The sequence below is a fragment of the Stigmatopora nigra genome, chromosome 10, assembly GCF_051989575.1.
Source record: "Stigmatopora nigra isolate UIUO_SnigA chromosome 10, RoL_Snig_1.1, whole genome shotgun sequence".
In the NCBI taxonomy this organism is placed as follows: domain Eukaryota; kingdom Metazoa; phylum Chordata; class Actinopteri; order Syngnathiformes; family Syngnathidae; genus Stigmatopora; species Stigmatopora nigra.
Genome location: NC_135517.1, coordinates 12,673,974 through 12,691,407, shown reverse-complemented (window position 1 = coordinate 12,691,407; position 17,434 = coordinate 12,673,974). Strand labels below are relative to the sequence as shown.

General features: G+C 37.8%; 1 protein-coding gene across 4 annotated transcripts in view; it reads left to right on the top strand.

Annotated features, from left to right (window-relative positions):
• LOC144202694 (contactin-4-like) overlaps positions 1-17,434 on the top strand; it is a 99,919-nt gene that overhangs the window by 62,224 nt on the left and 20,261 nt on the right. For all 4 annotated transcript variants that reach the window (XM_077725585.1, XM_077725582.1, XM_077725583.1 and 1 more), the window contains 5 exons: positions 722-824; positions 1,418-1,602; positions 4,509-4,648; positions 8,658-8,787; positions 9,362-9,512. In XM_077725585.1, the coding sequence (XP_077581711.1) occupies positions 722-824; positions 1,418-1,602; positions 4,509-4,648; positions 8,658-8,787; positions 9,362-9,512 (709 nt within the window). The remainder of the gene's footprint in view (positions 1-721; positions 825-1,417; positions 1,603-4,508; positions 4,649-8,657; positions 8,788-9,361; positions 9,513-17,434) is intronic.

The window sequence follows — 17,434 nt, the reverse complement described above, 5'->3', positions numbered from 1 at the left end:
ATGAGCATCCCATGGCTCGACAAATCCATGCACCAGTAGGTCTATATCTTGTTGGACTAATCCATCATGAGATGGATATGCGGAATTTGTATCTACTGTCTGTCTGTCCATCCATCAATCCATCCATCCATCTCCCCACACAAATAAAATAAGACGCCACAATTGCAGTTGTTGACATCCTGTTTGAAGCCTTGGGTCTCAACCCTTTTTGTCCCCAGAATTTTCACTTGCACTGTACGAATATTTTAATCCAGTTGAGCTGCTTCGCAGACAATAAATGGGATGCTTTGTCGGCACGTTGACAGCTCCCCCGGGGTTTAATTGGAACATTCTCTGGTTCATAACAGATACAACAACAGATGAACCTCATCTGAATGCAAAAGCTCAAATTGTCCATGGATTGTCAAAGTTGTAGCACATAGCCGTTGGGAGTTGTATTTTAGTCTCATTTTTCTCATTATTTTAAATGGGAAAGTTCTTTGTGACAGTGCTGTGAGCGAAGTGGGCTACTGTTGCTTAGATCACAGTCGGAGGCTGAAGAAAATTGCAGGGGTTGCATAGGCAATGGTGTTCAGAAGGCACTGAACGATCACAACTTGTCACTAAATTATATTTTTTGTCTTTTATAAGGAATCATCTTTTAAGCATTTTCTCTTGTAGTTAATTTTATGCGATCCTCAAGGTTTAACCAATACCAATGGTATTTACAATTTCTCTACAGGTGTGATGGGGGAATATGAGCCAAAGATTGAAGTCCAGTTTCCTGACAACATTCACATTGCCAAAGGGTCTACTGTGAAGCTGGAATGCTTTGCACTGGGAAAGTAAGGCAACATTTACATCAGACTCAGCATTCTCACTAGCACATGAAAGAAATCTTACTACCAAAGGTTTTTGGATGTTTGTTTTTGCATTCTTTATTTTTATTCATTCATATCTAATCCCAGCTACAGTTCTAGTTGAGAAAGTAGTGCTTTCAAGTCTCACAGTGCAAATTACTTGATGTCAGAATGCAGTATAGTACTGACGTTTAACTCACTGGGCTTATCAGGGAATACAAGACTTCAAACATTTTGCCTGGTTGTGTAATGTTATTGTAACAAATAAAATCGCAAAAATGCCATAGGAAAATGAACATTTCTATTCCTGCCCCATATTTTAAGATTACGAATACTGCACTTTGTTGGCGTCATTCGTTTTTTTTTTTTTTAATGCAGCAATACTTTTTGCATTAGTTGGTTTATGAATATATAGTCCTTGCTGATTGTAACATTGCACAGCATAAATGAATAATTGCTGAAAACTCGACATTCAAATGAGTAAATAAATAATGAATAGATTAAAATATCTTCTTTAATTTACTAGTCATCAACAACTTTCAAAAGCTGGGTTAAATTTCTGTATCTGTTCTTTCCAGCCCAGTTCCTTCGATAAACTGGAGAAAAGTGGATGGTGTTCCTTTCCCAAGGAAAGTGGATATAAGGAAATCAAGTTCTGTTTTGGAAATCCCATACTTCCAACAAGAGGATGCTGGCACATATGAGTGTGTAGCTGAGAATTCCAGGGGAATTAATACAGTGAAAGGAAAGATGTCTTTTTACGGTAGGTTCTGTGGTAATGCATACAAATTTGACCAGAATGGACCTTGCTTTTTTGTCAGATCTGCATCACCTCAGCAGAAGCAACAATAGACGTACTGTGTCTCGCGTGGCTTACAAGAGAGTAGAGGTTCATTTTAATGACACATCAGAATGATTAAAGCTTGTCAGTCATGATGCCGCTGATATTTTGATCCAGATTAAAAGGAGTTACGTAGATGAAGCTTAGCGCTTGCTTATGACCTTGATGGTGAGCGTTGTATTGGGTTCCACCAGATGGCATCATGATTGACATTTTTCCAACTTCACTGGAGATCAAAGCTATTAAATGCACTATACATAGACCAGTGGCACATATGTCAGGGACATAATCTTCCCCGAAGCATCTGGAATGACAGGAAAGGGGGGCAATGGTGTTGATATTCCAGTGGTTTAATACTTGCATATATACTTAAAAACTCTTGTGTTTAGCAAAAAACAATAACATGACTATTATTACAAATTCTGGGAAGTGTACAAGATAGCAATATTTTTTTCAAGGGGTAATCACTGTGAATAATGATGTTAGACTTTTTTAATTTCATTTATATTTTCATTGCCTATGCCAAGCAGCATGTTCGTGAACTCTTTAATCTTTTAGTTTTCAGTACCCACGTTTTAAAGTGGCCATTAGTTCTCTGCTAAGTATGCCACATTTGTGCTCACAACTTCATTCAGGTGCTATTGGAGGAATACACTACAATATTTCATTCATTTTCAATATGCGTATCTTTGTCAGGGTTGCAGAATGCTGAGGCCAAACCCATTTTACTGACGAAAGGTGGACAGATAATGCTCATTCATCGGGCACTAGACTACAATAATTCATTCATTTTCCACTCCGCTTATCCTCAGGATAATTTCGAGTGCGTATTTCTGGGAAGTGAGAGAAAACCAGAGTACTCAGAAAAAAACTCAGTCAGGCACGGGAGAACATGCAAAATCCATGCAGGAAAGTCGTAACACACCAGAGATTGAATACTTGATTTCAGAACTGTATAGCAGAAGTGCTTACCACTTGACCATGCAAAACTTGAAGCACAAATGTCATCTACATCTTCGTCCAGGTTGTATTAAAATAGATTGTGTCAGCAAAGAGGCACTATAAAATGCAAATTACCAGCTGTTTTCTAAAGATGTGTGGTTAATGTTTGCTGGGTGATACAGCATGTGGCTCTCTTCCCAGACAAACACCAATGTGAGCGCACATGCCAATATCTTCACGGAGACATGATTTGAAATTCCCTGGAAAACCTGCACCAGAGCTGAGAATGAAGAGGAGAATTGTTTAATATTGATTCCAGAGTCTGCTCAACTTGGATCATGGTGCTAGAGTGTAGAAAAGTTGGGTAGAACAGTATTCTGATGCCCATCAGGAGTCCCTAATTGATCCACACAAGCTTGTTATCGAGTCTAAGTAAAAAGATAGAGAAAGTGAATAGAAGAGAATACTATTTTATGTGGCTGACGGAAGGCTGCTACGTTTGGCTGACTTCTGCACAGGCTGCATGTGTTTGGTTCCAAATCAGTGGCAGTCTGATTGTGAGGGTGAATGGTTGTATGTCCCTCCCTGTGTGTGCCCTACAACTGACTGGCCACAGCAAAAGAGAACTTCTTTTGCCCAGAGTCAGCTGGGAGGGGCTTCAGGACCCAATGATATGGATCAATAATATAGCCAATAGGGTCTTCTTTTGTTTTGTCTCACCATAAGACTAACTGTGTTTGTTGCCAGAAAGAACTTATTTGGGGTATTAAGCAATTTGCCATTGTTTACAACTTTATTGGATGCTCTCAATCTTTTTCCCTTTAACAACCTAGGAGCACACAATGACCCAGAGGCAGTGGTCATTGTGAGCTGCAGGTCCTTTTTCATTTTGATGTGTTTTATCTTTCTCTATGCCTCACAATGTCTGCAGCTAGGTGATAAAAATCAGTCATCTTATTTTGAGCCTGCTTTGAATGAAGCTTTTGAGACAGCGGTGTAAGCCATTGGGTAAAATCTGTATGGTAATATTTTTTTTACATCCAAAAGAAGCTACAATAATTGGAGATTCTGACTCTGAGACAGAAATATATGTATAGATATATATTGGATCATGACTGAAAAACAATCACCTGTGTCATCACATTATTATTTTATTTTTCAGTGCTGGGTCCTAGTCGCAAGTGGTAGACAGTGGAGTTGCTTCCGCTTGCGAGTTTCAGCGTGGATTTTCACATTTTTATGAACTTGAAAAAAAAATTCCACGATGTAGTGAAGCCGCGAAAGCTTTACTGCAAAATGGGCAGGACTCCGTTATGAATATTACAAGCACCCTTGCTAGGCAGCAACCCTATTTCTTTTTATATTCCTTCTGTACAGCAGACCTCCCCAACCAGAAGAATTCTTTATCACAGTTGTGCAGTGAGCAGAATGTCTGTGTGTGCACTGTGTGTACTGGGAATATAAGACATTGACGGTCTGAGCCCGCCTCTTTTAAAGGCAAATACTGAAAAACAGAGGTCAATTAGCGCAAGGATTTAACTTTTATACAAAAAAAGAAAACTCAACTCAAAAGGTCAGCTCATCAGAGTGGCATTGTGAGGTTTATTGTGAAACATAGAAGTGTAGCCTGCCAGTACACTCTTCTTATCAACTTTGTGACACGAACTCGAACTACTCACTCACTGTCCAGTATGTCCAGACAGTAATACCACACTTTCACTCAGGCTTTATTTCTTCATATAAAAATTGCAAGTCCGTAAGCCTGGTTCATAGAGAACATTGTGACATCCATCAAATAAATCAATGAAGTATATTGCAAAATGCTCATTCTGGTATAGTTTGTTACTTGTATTTATCAGTTTCCCCGGTTTTATAACACTTTTCAGCTCCTCCCCATCTCATTGAAAAACCTCAAGATGTCCAGAAGCTTATTGATGCCTCGTTGGTGTGGGAATGTAAAGCCACAGGGAAGCCAAAACCAACCTATAGATGGATGAAAAATGGAGAGAACATAGAGCCTGCAGAGGTGAGTCATGTGAGACGTTAGTGTTGCTGTACATTAAATTTGACGATGCTGTCTTGTCTCTCACAGAGCTGTTGGGTAAAGGCATGTTGTATTCTCACATATCCTTGAGTTGATTGTTCAGGCTTCACTGACACGTTTTATACAACTTGGGTTTTTATTTTCTATACTGTACTGCTCCCCTATAAGACAATGTGTAGTTTTCCATCAAGCTTCCTAAGCAACGTATTACTCAACTGACTCCTTGATATAGATCCATTTTGTAAACCTGAAGGAAATTTAGCATTTTCTATTATCCGATACTCCAAAAAGTTAAATATTAGAGAAACAGCAATGTCAACTCAGTGATGAGTTTCTTTGCTGAAGATGCAATTTCATTCTTAAGTTCTTATAAAAATGTTTAATATACGTTAAGAGTTTTAACATGAATAAGAAAAAAAATACCAGAGCCCTGGAATATAGGCCTGCATCTCACAAATGAACAGCTGCTTAATTATGCAAAACTGACATCACAAAGACACCAGAGGATATTGATCAGTACTGGATCGTAATACATGTTGTTGGAAGGAACCCAGCCTGGCAACAAATGTGCAGTGAAGCTTCTGCCTACGTGTAATAAACCCGCTTGGATAATCAACAGCATGTGTTCGGACGTTTCGATCAAATTGATATTTGCTTTACATAACCAAAATTACACACACAAAAAGAACAACCAAGTTTTAAAAAGACAAATGAAAAGGGGGTGGGAGCAGTTGGAGCTTTTTGAAAATACTCAGATCTTTATACTATTACCATCCATTTATTTGTATCTTATTTTGCGGTGCCAGATTGTGAAGGCAGCTTCCTAAGTAGAGATGCCCTCAAATCATATTGTCCAAGACACCTTTCTGGGTGTAATCCCGAGGCATTCTTGGCTAGACGAAATGCATTAAGGTAGACTCCAGTAGTCTCGATATTTCTCCCTGTGGAGCAACTCAATGAGGCAGTGTAGTGGAAATTGGGTGGCCTAATGTCGTATTTGCCGTCTCTTATTTCGGGAAAGCAGCAGGTCAACTTTGAGCCCGTGCCAGATGACTGAACTTCTTATTTCTTAGGGAGAGGTCAGACACTCATTCTATCCACTTGTAACTAGGATTCTATTTTTTATTACCTACAGCCTCTAGCGTGACAAAATAACCAGGGGAAGACGCACACTGACAAAGAGGCAATACCTGACTTGATTATTGTGGAAACACAAGATCCAAAAGTTAATCGAGGCAAACGGTAATCCAAGTTACACAGGGCAGTCATGGTAACAAGGGAATACTCCCACGCTGAAATCACATAACCATTCCGTTAAATAGACGTTACAAGGGCTAATTATAAACATGAAGCTGGTGGTGTTGGGAGGAACTGAAAACCAGGAGGGACGCAAGGTGAGACGTACAAAACACCCAAACAGCACACACGGGAAGAACAAGCACATACACACTGCTACCTAAAACCCTACCAAAACATGACAGAATTGGAGTATTCATTCATTTGAGTCAACCACTACACCACCATGTGGTGAATTGAAGTGCGAGTAGTTGATATGTCGATATTTCTGTGATTGACTGGTGACCGTAGAAAGGATGACAGATGAGAAATTGATAGAGGTACTATTCGTATCATCTATATGCCCGCCTCCCCATCAGCAGCATTCTTCCATATCCCTGGGAGGTATTCGAGGGATTAGGTCATGTGGAAATAAAAGGGATTAACCCATAGAAGAGAACTCTGAATTTTCTGGTTTATAGAGATGCACAAGAGTCAGTCTTGAAGTAAAAGGTTCTGCAATCATGACTTGTTCTAAGGCATATTTTGATTGCTATAGCCTTATGTTCCACTTGTTTCCTCACATCTAAAGTAAGCATAGTTTATTTTTTCTCTGAGACCCCCATCGATACTGTGACACAATTTATAGATGTCTTGGCTTTTTGTTTAACTCAATCATGTACTGTATCTAACTCATATACTGCAGTGCAGGTCAGTAATCTATGCCTTTTATTCCTACACACTTTGGATTTGCACCTTAGCCAGTGCAAATCTGTCAGGAAAAAGAATGAGATGAATAATTCAGGTACATGTGCCAAGTTTACAGATCAATGAAATGTGTCAATTAAAATGTGTTGAATATTGAAAAACGGATTATTTTAATCCATTATTAAAAGGCAATTAGCATGAATGAAATCTAAATGCGGTGTATTCATGGCTGAACAAAATATGCCTTGGCTTTCTGATTGAATTTTTATTATATTCTCCTCCCCCAAGATGTAGAGGTACTGCTTGCATAACTCTTTCCCACTCTTTGGGTGCAGTGTGCAACATAGCGGCATTCTGCAGACAGAATGTTGAAGTCTACCTTATTATTGTCATTATATAATAAGAAAATTAAGTTCACAAAAGAAAAATATGGCTATTTTGCAATTTAATATTTACATTCAAACCTCTGCATTCACTGGTGCATCAATGTTCTCATCTTGAGAACTGCTTCTGTAATATCCCTATAAATAAAGCCTACTTGAGTACAAGGTTATGTTGACTGTTGGTTTTTTTGATGCCATTAATTCCCCCTCAACATTCCTAATGAATGGGTATATTCACACCTTACGGCTAGACTTATTTTACCCAAAGGTGTTAGAGTGTTTGAAATGCCATCATTAAGCACGGTCATGAAATGAGTGGAACAGGAAAAGGTCAATGACACCAGCGGTTGTAGGGGGAAAGGAAGCTCTATTACATGTCCGTCTCTGTAAAAAAATACTCCTTTCCTGAAATTCTTGTCATTTGGCCTGCTACATTTTTGTTCATTATTTTTTATCACTTAATATGTTCCTGGCATATGTATTTTTTGTCATTGTTGGGAGGCAACAGTGGTGTATGCTATAGCACAGTGACCAAACTTGAAGTGTCCTTGTAAGAGACACATAACCCTGAATTCCTCCTACTTCAGCAGTACAAATGTGAATGTATTTTCATGTCATTAACTGATTTAATACAGAATAATAATAATGTTTAAAGTAGACTATGGCACAAAAATATGTATTCTTCAGAATACCCATTCTAATCCTTTTTTATTTGTACTCAAAATATCCATGTCTTGGTAATTAAATCAAAATCTTGTTAATGCAAATCGGGAAATTGGCTTTCGTTGTTGTTCCAACGGGTCAGTTTCAGTAAAACTAAATAACAACTAAATCCTAACAGCTGTGGATTTGAACAACTGCACCATTTCTTTTCTTTGAATAGTATACACCTTTTGTCCAGACCCTCATGCCTATCTTTTGGGAAGTAAAAAATCCAGCTTCCCAATACACTACAAGTCTTTGAACCTTCAGTCAGTCAATGGACCATGTTTTATCTGATTACCCCATCTTGTTTTCCTTGAGTGGAGCTCAAGCTTTTGAGACACCCCTCCAATAGAGACTACATCTTATGTGAGCTCTAATTAAAAGTGAAGCCAAAGGGCAATGTAGTTGGCAGGCCTCAAAGAAAGCTGATTCTATATTGCAAGGAAGTCAATTCAAAAGTTGAAACATTCATGCAGTGATCCTGATGTACGTATTTTGTCCTGACCTTTTCTCTCTAGGATAACTTCATTTTTGAAAGAGAACCAAAAGAAATGTTGGCAGCCACCTCATGTTTTGGCCGTATCAAAAAAGCAATTTTCACAATGGACTACATCCTTAGATATTATGATATTCCTTATCCCATTCCTGCTGAAGGGGAAAGAGCCCCTGTGGTGCCGTCACTGATATAAATAGGGCATGGTTTTATTTCACTCTCATAAACATGCAGATTGATTAGGGTCATTTTCTGCAAGCCTGCCTTCATCCACCCAAGCCTTCCTTCCCCTCCATTAGTGATGAAATCCTAGATTTATTGCCACATCTGTTATTTTCAGGCCATAATTCACTGGTCCTTTTGGCTGTTTTTATGTAGATGAGCTGTGGCGACTTGGCGGATTAATGGCATGTGTCTATGTCCGTAGGAACGCATACAGGTGAACAATGGGGCACTGTTAATCAGTCGCTTGACCCTGTCGGACACAGGAATGTACCAGTGTGTTGCGGGGAACAAATATGGTGAAGTCTACTCCAATGCAGAACTCCGAGTTGTCGGTAAGATCTTATGATTGTGTTGTTTTTTTTCCCATTTTAGATAACCTTTGACTTCTCAGTTATTGGCCACTAAAAACACACGCCGTCTTGACAGTGATAAACATTAGATACTTTATTGTTTCTTTTCACAAGCCTGATAAACATTGATTCTTTATTTTTCAAAATTGTAACATCTGCATTTCAACTGGTCGGTAGTTCCGACACCTCAGCACATAATTTCCACGATTTCTCACAAACCGTTTCTCAGTGCTTTTCATGCAAGTTCACTCACTGTAATGTCAGACTGAAGGGGTTAAGAAAGACTCAGTATTGGCAGGAATAATTTATATCTCTTGCTTCTACGCAGTATCTTAGCAGAGATGCAGTAACATGCTTTGCTGTTATCTGCCCTGAAAATAGATTTAGAAAAAGCAGATCATCTGTCATAGGTAAAAAGACAAAAACAAACAGCATTATAGATCAGTGACCACAAAATAGAATGACAGGGGGGAAAAAAGCTGCCACCAAATAAAACCCTGACATTTAAATTTACTGTAATTTACCTGATGAAGACCAAATGCCCTTTCTGTCTCAGCTGTTGCTCCAGATTTCTCTCATAACCAATTGAAGAGCCAGACTTTGGTCAAGGTTGGAGGAGATATGCTAATTGAGTGCAAACCCAAGATGTCTCCATGGGGTGTGATCTCTTGGAGGAAGGGCAGTGAACCACTGGAAGAAGGTAAAAGGTAGGTGCTCCACTTATTTGTCTCTAAAAACCTGGGAAGTCTAGTGGACTTCTGCCTCTATATAATATTGCTTTTTGCTCAGAGCTGAGCGTTCAAATCACTGCTAATATATCCTATAATACTATTTAGAGGCCAAATTTTTAAGGCAATACGTTTGGATGTCCATCTCTATATTTATGCACTTCAATAGTCAGTGTACCCTGTCTCAATCACATAGTCAACTGTGACAGGCTCCCACACCACCACAACCGTTTTAAGGACATGTACAGATAATGAATCCAGTCATCCTGTGGAGATGGTTATCCCATTCTCAAATGTGTGAGAGCATTTGCAGGAAAAACTAAGTGAAAAAGCAGCATGGGGCATACATTGTGGTTAAATGAGCTTTTTCCTCACCAAAGCAGCCATCTGCTGACTATTTCCAAAGTGCTAATGAATTACTTTTCACCTTAGTGGGAATGCGAAAGATCACATTATTTAAATTTATAAATCAATTTGATTTATTGAATAAAATAGTCCAAAATCATAAGCCTCTGTAATACTCGACCAGAAATGTGAAATTCTCTTCCGTTTGATATTTGGCCGAGTGGCCTCCTTTCACACAGAGGTCAACCAAGTGGTGTCACCACGTTAGGATGACTCCACTCGTAAATCCCTTTTGTGTTAGCAGAGTATCTTTGCTAGGCTTTGCATACATACAAAACAGTGTTGTTCCATGTCAAGCAAAGTGAAAAGAGAATTTGCACAGCGGTTTTCCATCTGGTACGTGTCAGATCACCTGTGACAGCTTGATTGCACATTTCAACTTCACTGACGATTTCCACTCAGAGATTAAGATAGATTTTTCATTTCTCTTTAAAGTGACACAAGGTGCTCATTCATGAATGAAGCGTTTATTTTTGCCTTCGATTTTTTTTTCTCTAATGATTCCTTTCATACAAATACTAAAAATTAAAAATGTATGATATTGTACTTTGTGTTATTAATAATAGAATATATTTGCATATGGTATCATTACAATGTTGTGTATGTATGCAATCGAGCATGAGAGAAAAAGGAGAAATTATATAGTTTATCTTTTCACCGCCAACCTGGATGATAATGGTAGTCCTGGAAACAACAGTTCATATTGGTAAAAAGCTTCTCAATAGATAGAGAAACTTTTAGATAGCTTTATTATGTGAGTGTTCCCTGTTGGTTTGAAGATGTTTAAAAGAATCCCTATTTTTGCAAATTATTCAAGTCTTTGGAAACTGTTTCCGAGACAGAAAATATCCGTGCCTTTAATTAGACAATTTAAACCACAGCTTCCAAAGTTGGTAAGCACAAATTATTTATTTTCTGGAAATACTCATTTTTGTATCTAGACAGGACACAGTACAATGTTTTCCATTTGGAAATTTTGACTGTAATAAAAATTAAATTCACATGATAATTATATAGCACATGTGCAAGGTTGTCCGTCTCCTTGTGCCCTACGATTGGCTGGCCACCAATTTAGGCTGTCCCCCCTGCCTCAGTCAGATGGGATAGGCTCCAGCACGCTCCTAGTGAGGATAAAGCAGTTCAGAAAATTAGATGAGAAGAGAATTATATAGAGCATAGATGATTATCACCATCATTTTGAATCAGGTCATTGTTTTTTCTTTGTGCCTGATTATCTTTCAAAGCACAAACAAGTAATTTCCTCCTCCAAACCAGTTATGCTTTTTCACATTTTTCATTGTAGTCACTACCAAAAGGAATCAAGTTCTAGAGATCTGGGAAACTCAATAAAATACTTTTAACTCCTTAAAACTACATTTTTAAGTGGGTAATTTGTAAAGAGAGTTCTGTATTCCCATCGGTTCCTACATAAGGAGATGACTTATTTGTGTGTCTGAATATCAACAGATATTTTAGGGTTCGCACTTGCATAGGAAGGTGCTAACCCATATGAGGTGGCAGCCAACCTCTTTTGTTGAAGATTAATTGCTTTAATTGCCATAGCCATTCACAGTGGCTTAGGCAGAAAGGGAACCAGAGTCACCAGTTGGGTAATCCATCTTCAGAGCAGCAGCTTCACATTTTTTTGCTGCAGTGGAGCAAGGGGGATGTCTTATCTATCGGAGACAAACCAACAGGGACACAGTTTGGATGACATCAGCTGGAATAAAGCAGCTGAGAGTGCAAAGCAGTATGTGGTTTGTAATTGGGCCATGTCAGCCACAATGAGTAGATGACCAGGAAAAAACATGCCATTTCAGTATGTCAGAAGAAGGAGTTGGTTAGGCACCTCACACCAAAACCTCTCAATCAACTGCCTCTCATGCAATTCTGCTGGATGTGCTGACGTCCTGATGTTGCCCCACCACCCTCAAACACACCCTGCCACCAAACCATTTAGTAAAGCTTTTCGCAATTTATCACTATCAGCATTGCCAGCCACGCAAATATTTGCATTGGACCAGTCAGTCCTCTTTAGGAAGTTGTTAAATACAAGCTTAGGGCGAAGGTGTATCTTTACATGTTTTGCTACCTTTTGATGCAGCCTGTTTCTAGAGTGGCACACATCAAGATAGACGCAGGTTTTATGGTGTACTGTTAATTGGATTTTCCTAGTATTCGATTTATACATCTACCTGATTCCCATAGTTACCTGGGATTGACTCTAGCACCCCTCGCAACCCCTGTGATGATAGGTAAAAATCCAGGTATCTTGATTTTGTACCTACAGTTGTAATGCATGAACCTAAAACTATTTTTTGCCACTGTCAGGATGTAGCCCGAATAATTTGTTGCTACCATCTCTATTTAAATGAACAAATTGTGGGATGTCATTTATTTCAATTTGTTCATTTTTGGTTACGCTTATCTGCAAAAGGGTTGCATTTTATTTCAATTATTATCTGCAAATGTATTTTTAAGTGGCTCAGATATATCTTTAAAAAAAGAGGATACAAGAAAATATCTACACTCTTTGTGGCCAAGATTTGTATCAGTCTGAAGTGAGAAACATGTTCTATTGCTGGATCAGCCATATTTCATCTGTAGACATGACCTAGAGGTTCACTATCCCTTTTTCACATTGTGCATCCCCAAACGCTGGCAGCACAAATAGTCATGATGGTCACGTAAAAGACGAAATGTCTTGTAGAGTGATCAGTAATTTATGAGCCCATCTGTTCTGCTAGACACTCTCCAGAAAGAAGCGTCACCCGGAGAGCAGCAAACTTTGCATTAATTTACTTACGCAATATTGTGCCCTGTTAGATCTTCCCTGCTTTACGAAAATATATGGAGACACTAAACATGTTTTCACAGTTTAAAAACTCCCCAGGTATCTTAATTAAAGGTCTTTGATATTCTTTAGTTAGAATATACAAATAATATTGATCATGAAATACAGCAGCCTTAATGGCTTTATATCCTCCACATATATTGTACTATACATTATTCACTGCTTGAAATTATTTATTCTCAAGGGATTTGGCAATGCTGTGCAAACAAGCCACTGCTCACATATTTCTCTGTATTACAAGGCCAATACCAACAGAGATTCACTTGTAATGACCAAGGGTGGAGTTATATTATGTTTTTGTGACATAGCGAGGGACTGATTTGTGACAAATAGTCAAGAGTTGAAAAACAAATTGGGAGTAATGTTTTAGTCCTAATATTTACTTTCACTTGTCTGGACCACATGACCAAGCCAGTAGCCGTCATAGTATACTTGTTTGTTTGTATTGGACAGTGTCCATTTGATTGAAATTACAGTTTATTGGGGTTAGCAATTGGTGATGGCTAGAAAGCATTTATTTTATGATAAATTATGCTTCAGCTGCTTACCTTTTGATTTTGATATGAAACTGCTACCTACCATCTATAGCTCCCAGTTTTCTTTAGCCATCTCTTGTGTGTATTAAATGCACCCTTAGATTGACAGGGATGTAAATGACTAAAAAATGAACAAATGTATTCATAGGTGATAAAATTTGAAATTTTAGTGGGCGGTTAATTACAATTTCCTGACTCTAAAAGCTGTTGATACTGTTTTTTTAGACAGCCTGCCGGCTGTTATATTGCTTGGTTATTACACTTAGGTCTTGCTAACCACTTTTTTCTTCACATCAAACCTTTAATTGTATCATCTGGAGTCTAATAGAACATCTGGTCCTGAAGTGGAGCTCTGCCTCTCTGTGGACATTTACAGTGAGGGAGCGCGATGTTAGGCCTTAACACTGAAAGCATATGTGTCCAGAAGGACTTATTCATTACTTTGCTTCGAGAAAAGCTTTACAACTGCCAACGGCGGTTGTGGGCCGCTGACTGTTGCTTTTTTATTTTACCGTTGCCAACAATTCTCTACCTTAGCTGTAACCATATGGCTCAGTAGGTCCCCTGGGCGGAAATGGGAGAAAACTGAGGATTAGAGATGCTGGCAGTTGTAGACAACACCAGTCCTAGTTGCATGCACATCCATGTCGCAGATTAATGGTTTTATGTTGTAAATCATGTATCAGAGACTAGCTCAGCAAGCCCCAAAAAATGGTTATGGTATATTATGATGTATTTGTACATATCTTCATGTTTCATTCATTATTTTACCAAAAAAATGTTTTAGGGACGAGGCTAAATTATCATTTCTGAAGTTTTTCAAAAGATTGGGCAAAAACCTGGTCAGATTAAACTGCCTTATTTCTACTTACTGTAACGGAAAATCAGTTTGTTAGTTTAAAATTTAGTCATCAAAACAGGTGTCCATTCACTGTTTTGTTTTCTGCTTATTTGGTGGAAGGCAGCATCTTTTGGAGGGATGTTTGCTAAAGATGCTGCCTTGTAGAACTGGGTAAACATGAAGATCTAGGAATTTATTCCAAAGTGTTGCCATGTGATGGAAACGAAAGCAAGAGCTTGTGGCAGTTGGCACCCAGTTAGAGTATAATGTCTAATTAACTATGGTGATGGAGTAGAACAATTTTAATTAGTCATCTCCCAAGAAATTTTGTACAATCTGTTGCTTTCATCTCTCTGAACAGCACTTCTGGACTCTTCCAGCAATCACTTTCAAAGTTTCATGAATCACTTTTCTACGATGGTGCCTGCGGTTATAACATCTGCCACAAGAGCAGCAGTGACAATAAATCAGTATGGTGATGAATTGTAATACTTTAAATCCCAATAGTTTATTGAAACACTCCCGCCAAGAATATATATATCGTTTAAAACTTCAGTCACTATTTTATAAAGAAACTAACATTTTACCATCAAAATGTTCCACTAGTGTATTTCTGAACATAGACACTATTCTTTGTTAAGAGGAAATGAATGTTGCAATAATACCGTGTTTCTGTATTTATTCAATGAAATCTTACACTAGGGATTTAATGGGGACAGCGTATTTTATTGGAATTTACCTAGTTTTCACTATATGAAAATAAAATAAACTCTAGTATGGGAGTGAAGAATAATTTTAAAAGTATAAGTTAAAATAATAATGTACAAATTGTTGAAAATCATTGTTTTGTAAATGTTTTATACTTTGCATGGCTTAGTGTCATTTTCCCTGATTTTGTCCAACTTCAATTGCAATTTGGCAAGTTTAAAATCCTTTTTTTTCTCTTTTTTTCTTATTTTATCTCACACACATGAGATAAAATGAGTTGTAGATGTTTGCCGAGATAGGGTCAGTCTGTACCCCTTGTGCCGCTCACTAGGATTGTTTTTATCTGAGCGACTTTGGCCGATATCATTTTTCAAATTGAGAATCCACCAGCGCAGCAAGAGTAATCCATCTTGGTACCGCTGACAATTTCCTGTGGAACACGTGCATGCTCTTTATTCCTCTAGGAATACCTCGGCACGTAAGAGATGAATATCTGTGAGGCAGGAGAGCAATTTGTGATTAAAAGAATCCTCTGGAAGAACATCCACAAACCCTTTGTGGCACAGGCCCGATAAACTCTTCGTCCTTGCAAGGCAATTACTAGTACAATCTCGTAATGTTCCACTGAAGGGAATTATGCCATTCTCAATGAGCCTGGGTCATTAAGATACCTTACTATAAAATGCACAGTTTCACAAAACATTTTGTCCTTGATGATTTGTTTGCACTTGGCTTCCAAGATATAGATTAACATAATGAATAGTGAGGCTTAAAATCTTTTGAGACAGAGTAACCATTTGCCAGAATTAGGCGATTAGTCATGGTCTAATAAATTGTCTTAAGGTTGTTTGGCACCTGTGTTATAAAATACAAATTTGCCAGCATTTCATAAAGTCGGGAATTAATGCTTTGAGTCCAAGATCAATCTTCACTGTCACAGCTCATTGTTTTAATACAAATAAACCATTAGTATTTCCTCAAATACTGCCATGTTTTTTAAGGTTCAAAACATATTTTGAAGCAGAATTTTTCATGTTTTTATATAAACACTAAGCAAAAAAAAAAAGGAAAAAAAGAACCAAGCAAGGCTAAAAAGAAAAAAAAGATCTGCTTGCAGTGGCAAAACTGAATTTGAAATTTATTTAATTAAGTTTGTGATTATTTGGCAGCAAGTGCATGGTGTACTCCGCCTCACGCTCCAAGTTAGCTAAAAAAAAAAAAAAAGGAAGGAAGGAAGAAAAAAAAAAGCTCCAGCACACCCACAGCGCAGGTTCGGCTAAGCTGTTAAGACAATAGAAGAAAGGATAGCTTTAAACAAAACAAGACACAGAGGGATAATAGGAGCTTAGCCAAGGAAGTAAATGGTTGAAATGGAAGGAGCAGGTAGGGAGAATGTGACACTTATGGCGTAAAGAGGAATATAACTGACAAACTTGATAGATATCATCAAAAATAACAGAAAATTTCATTGATACCCTGTGAAAAATGGAAGACCTTCATTGCTAGAGTTCCTAATAGACTTTGAGGGTTTGGTAACTCCATCTTTATTTTTGTGAGTCTTTCTCATTAGTGGTCAGTGGTGCATTGATGAGCAATCATTGTTGATTGAGACATTAAAATGATTGTTGTATGAATAGGCAATTGGTATTTTGTTAATAAGTTCTTTTAACTCTAATTGAGTTGCAGTAAATCATGTTTTTTTTTTTGCTTTTTAAACAGGCAAATTATCTACTGTCGCTGCATATTTTCAGTCTTGTTATCAAATTTCACTGCAATCGTTCCAATGACAGATAGAGTTTATCTGATCTCTGGAAACTGTGCACATTTAGATTTGGAGAGGTTGCTAAATTTCTTCTCAACCACTTTATACTTTATGGGAAACTGTCAAGTGAGAGTAAAAGATTAGATATCTTATTGCGAGGAAATCCGTGGACTCTAAAAAATATGGTGTCAAATCCAAACAATTCTGTTGAGTCAAGACTATAAAGTATGTCTATGGGTAGTGGGACCTGTCATATTTTTGGTCATACTGAAGTGAAATCTCAAATAAGGTGTATATTTGCCATAATTTGCTATTTCTATGCATGTTTTGAGTTCCATATTTTCTTATTTAAAGTTAAGTTCCAGTTACGCTAGTGTGGGATATGCAGATTGCAAGCACAAGGCCATGAAGTTTTACAATGAATTATTTAATAAATTGATAGCATAAACAAGGTTGGTGGCCAGTAAACATATCTTGAAAATAATTTTGCTCATATGGATATAGGGTGTTTGAACACATTTCTCCCAGAATAAAGTCTAATGACTGAGTGAGCTGAATTAAAGCTTTTTTTTTTTTTACATTTAATCATGAATTACAATTTGTCTAGGTCTATCTCTACTTGTTAGTGATGACTTAATACCTGTCAGAGTGCCTTGTGGGAATGCTGTGATCATTCATTGCTGCTAATGGCGCATGTGACAGTTTGAGTCAGTGGTACAGTTCTGTGCATAGTAAAACTCTATATCACTTACATTTGTATTGAAGTGCTGACACAAGTACACGCCCAACTGTTTT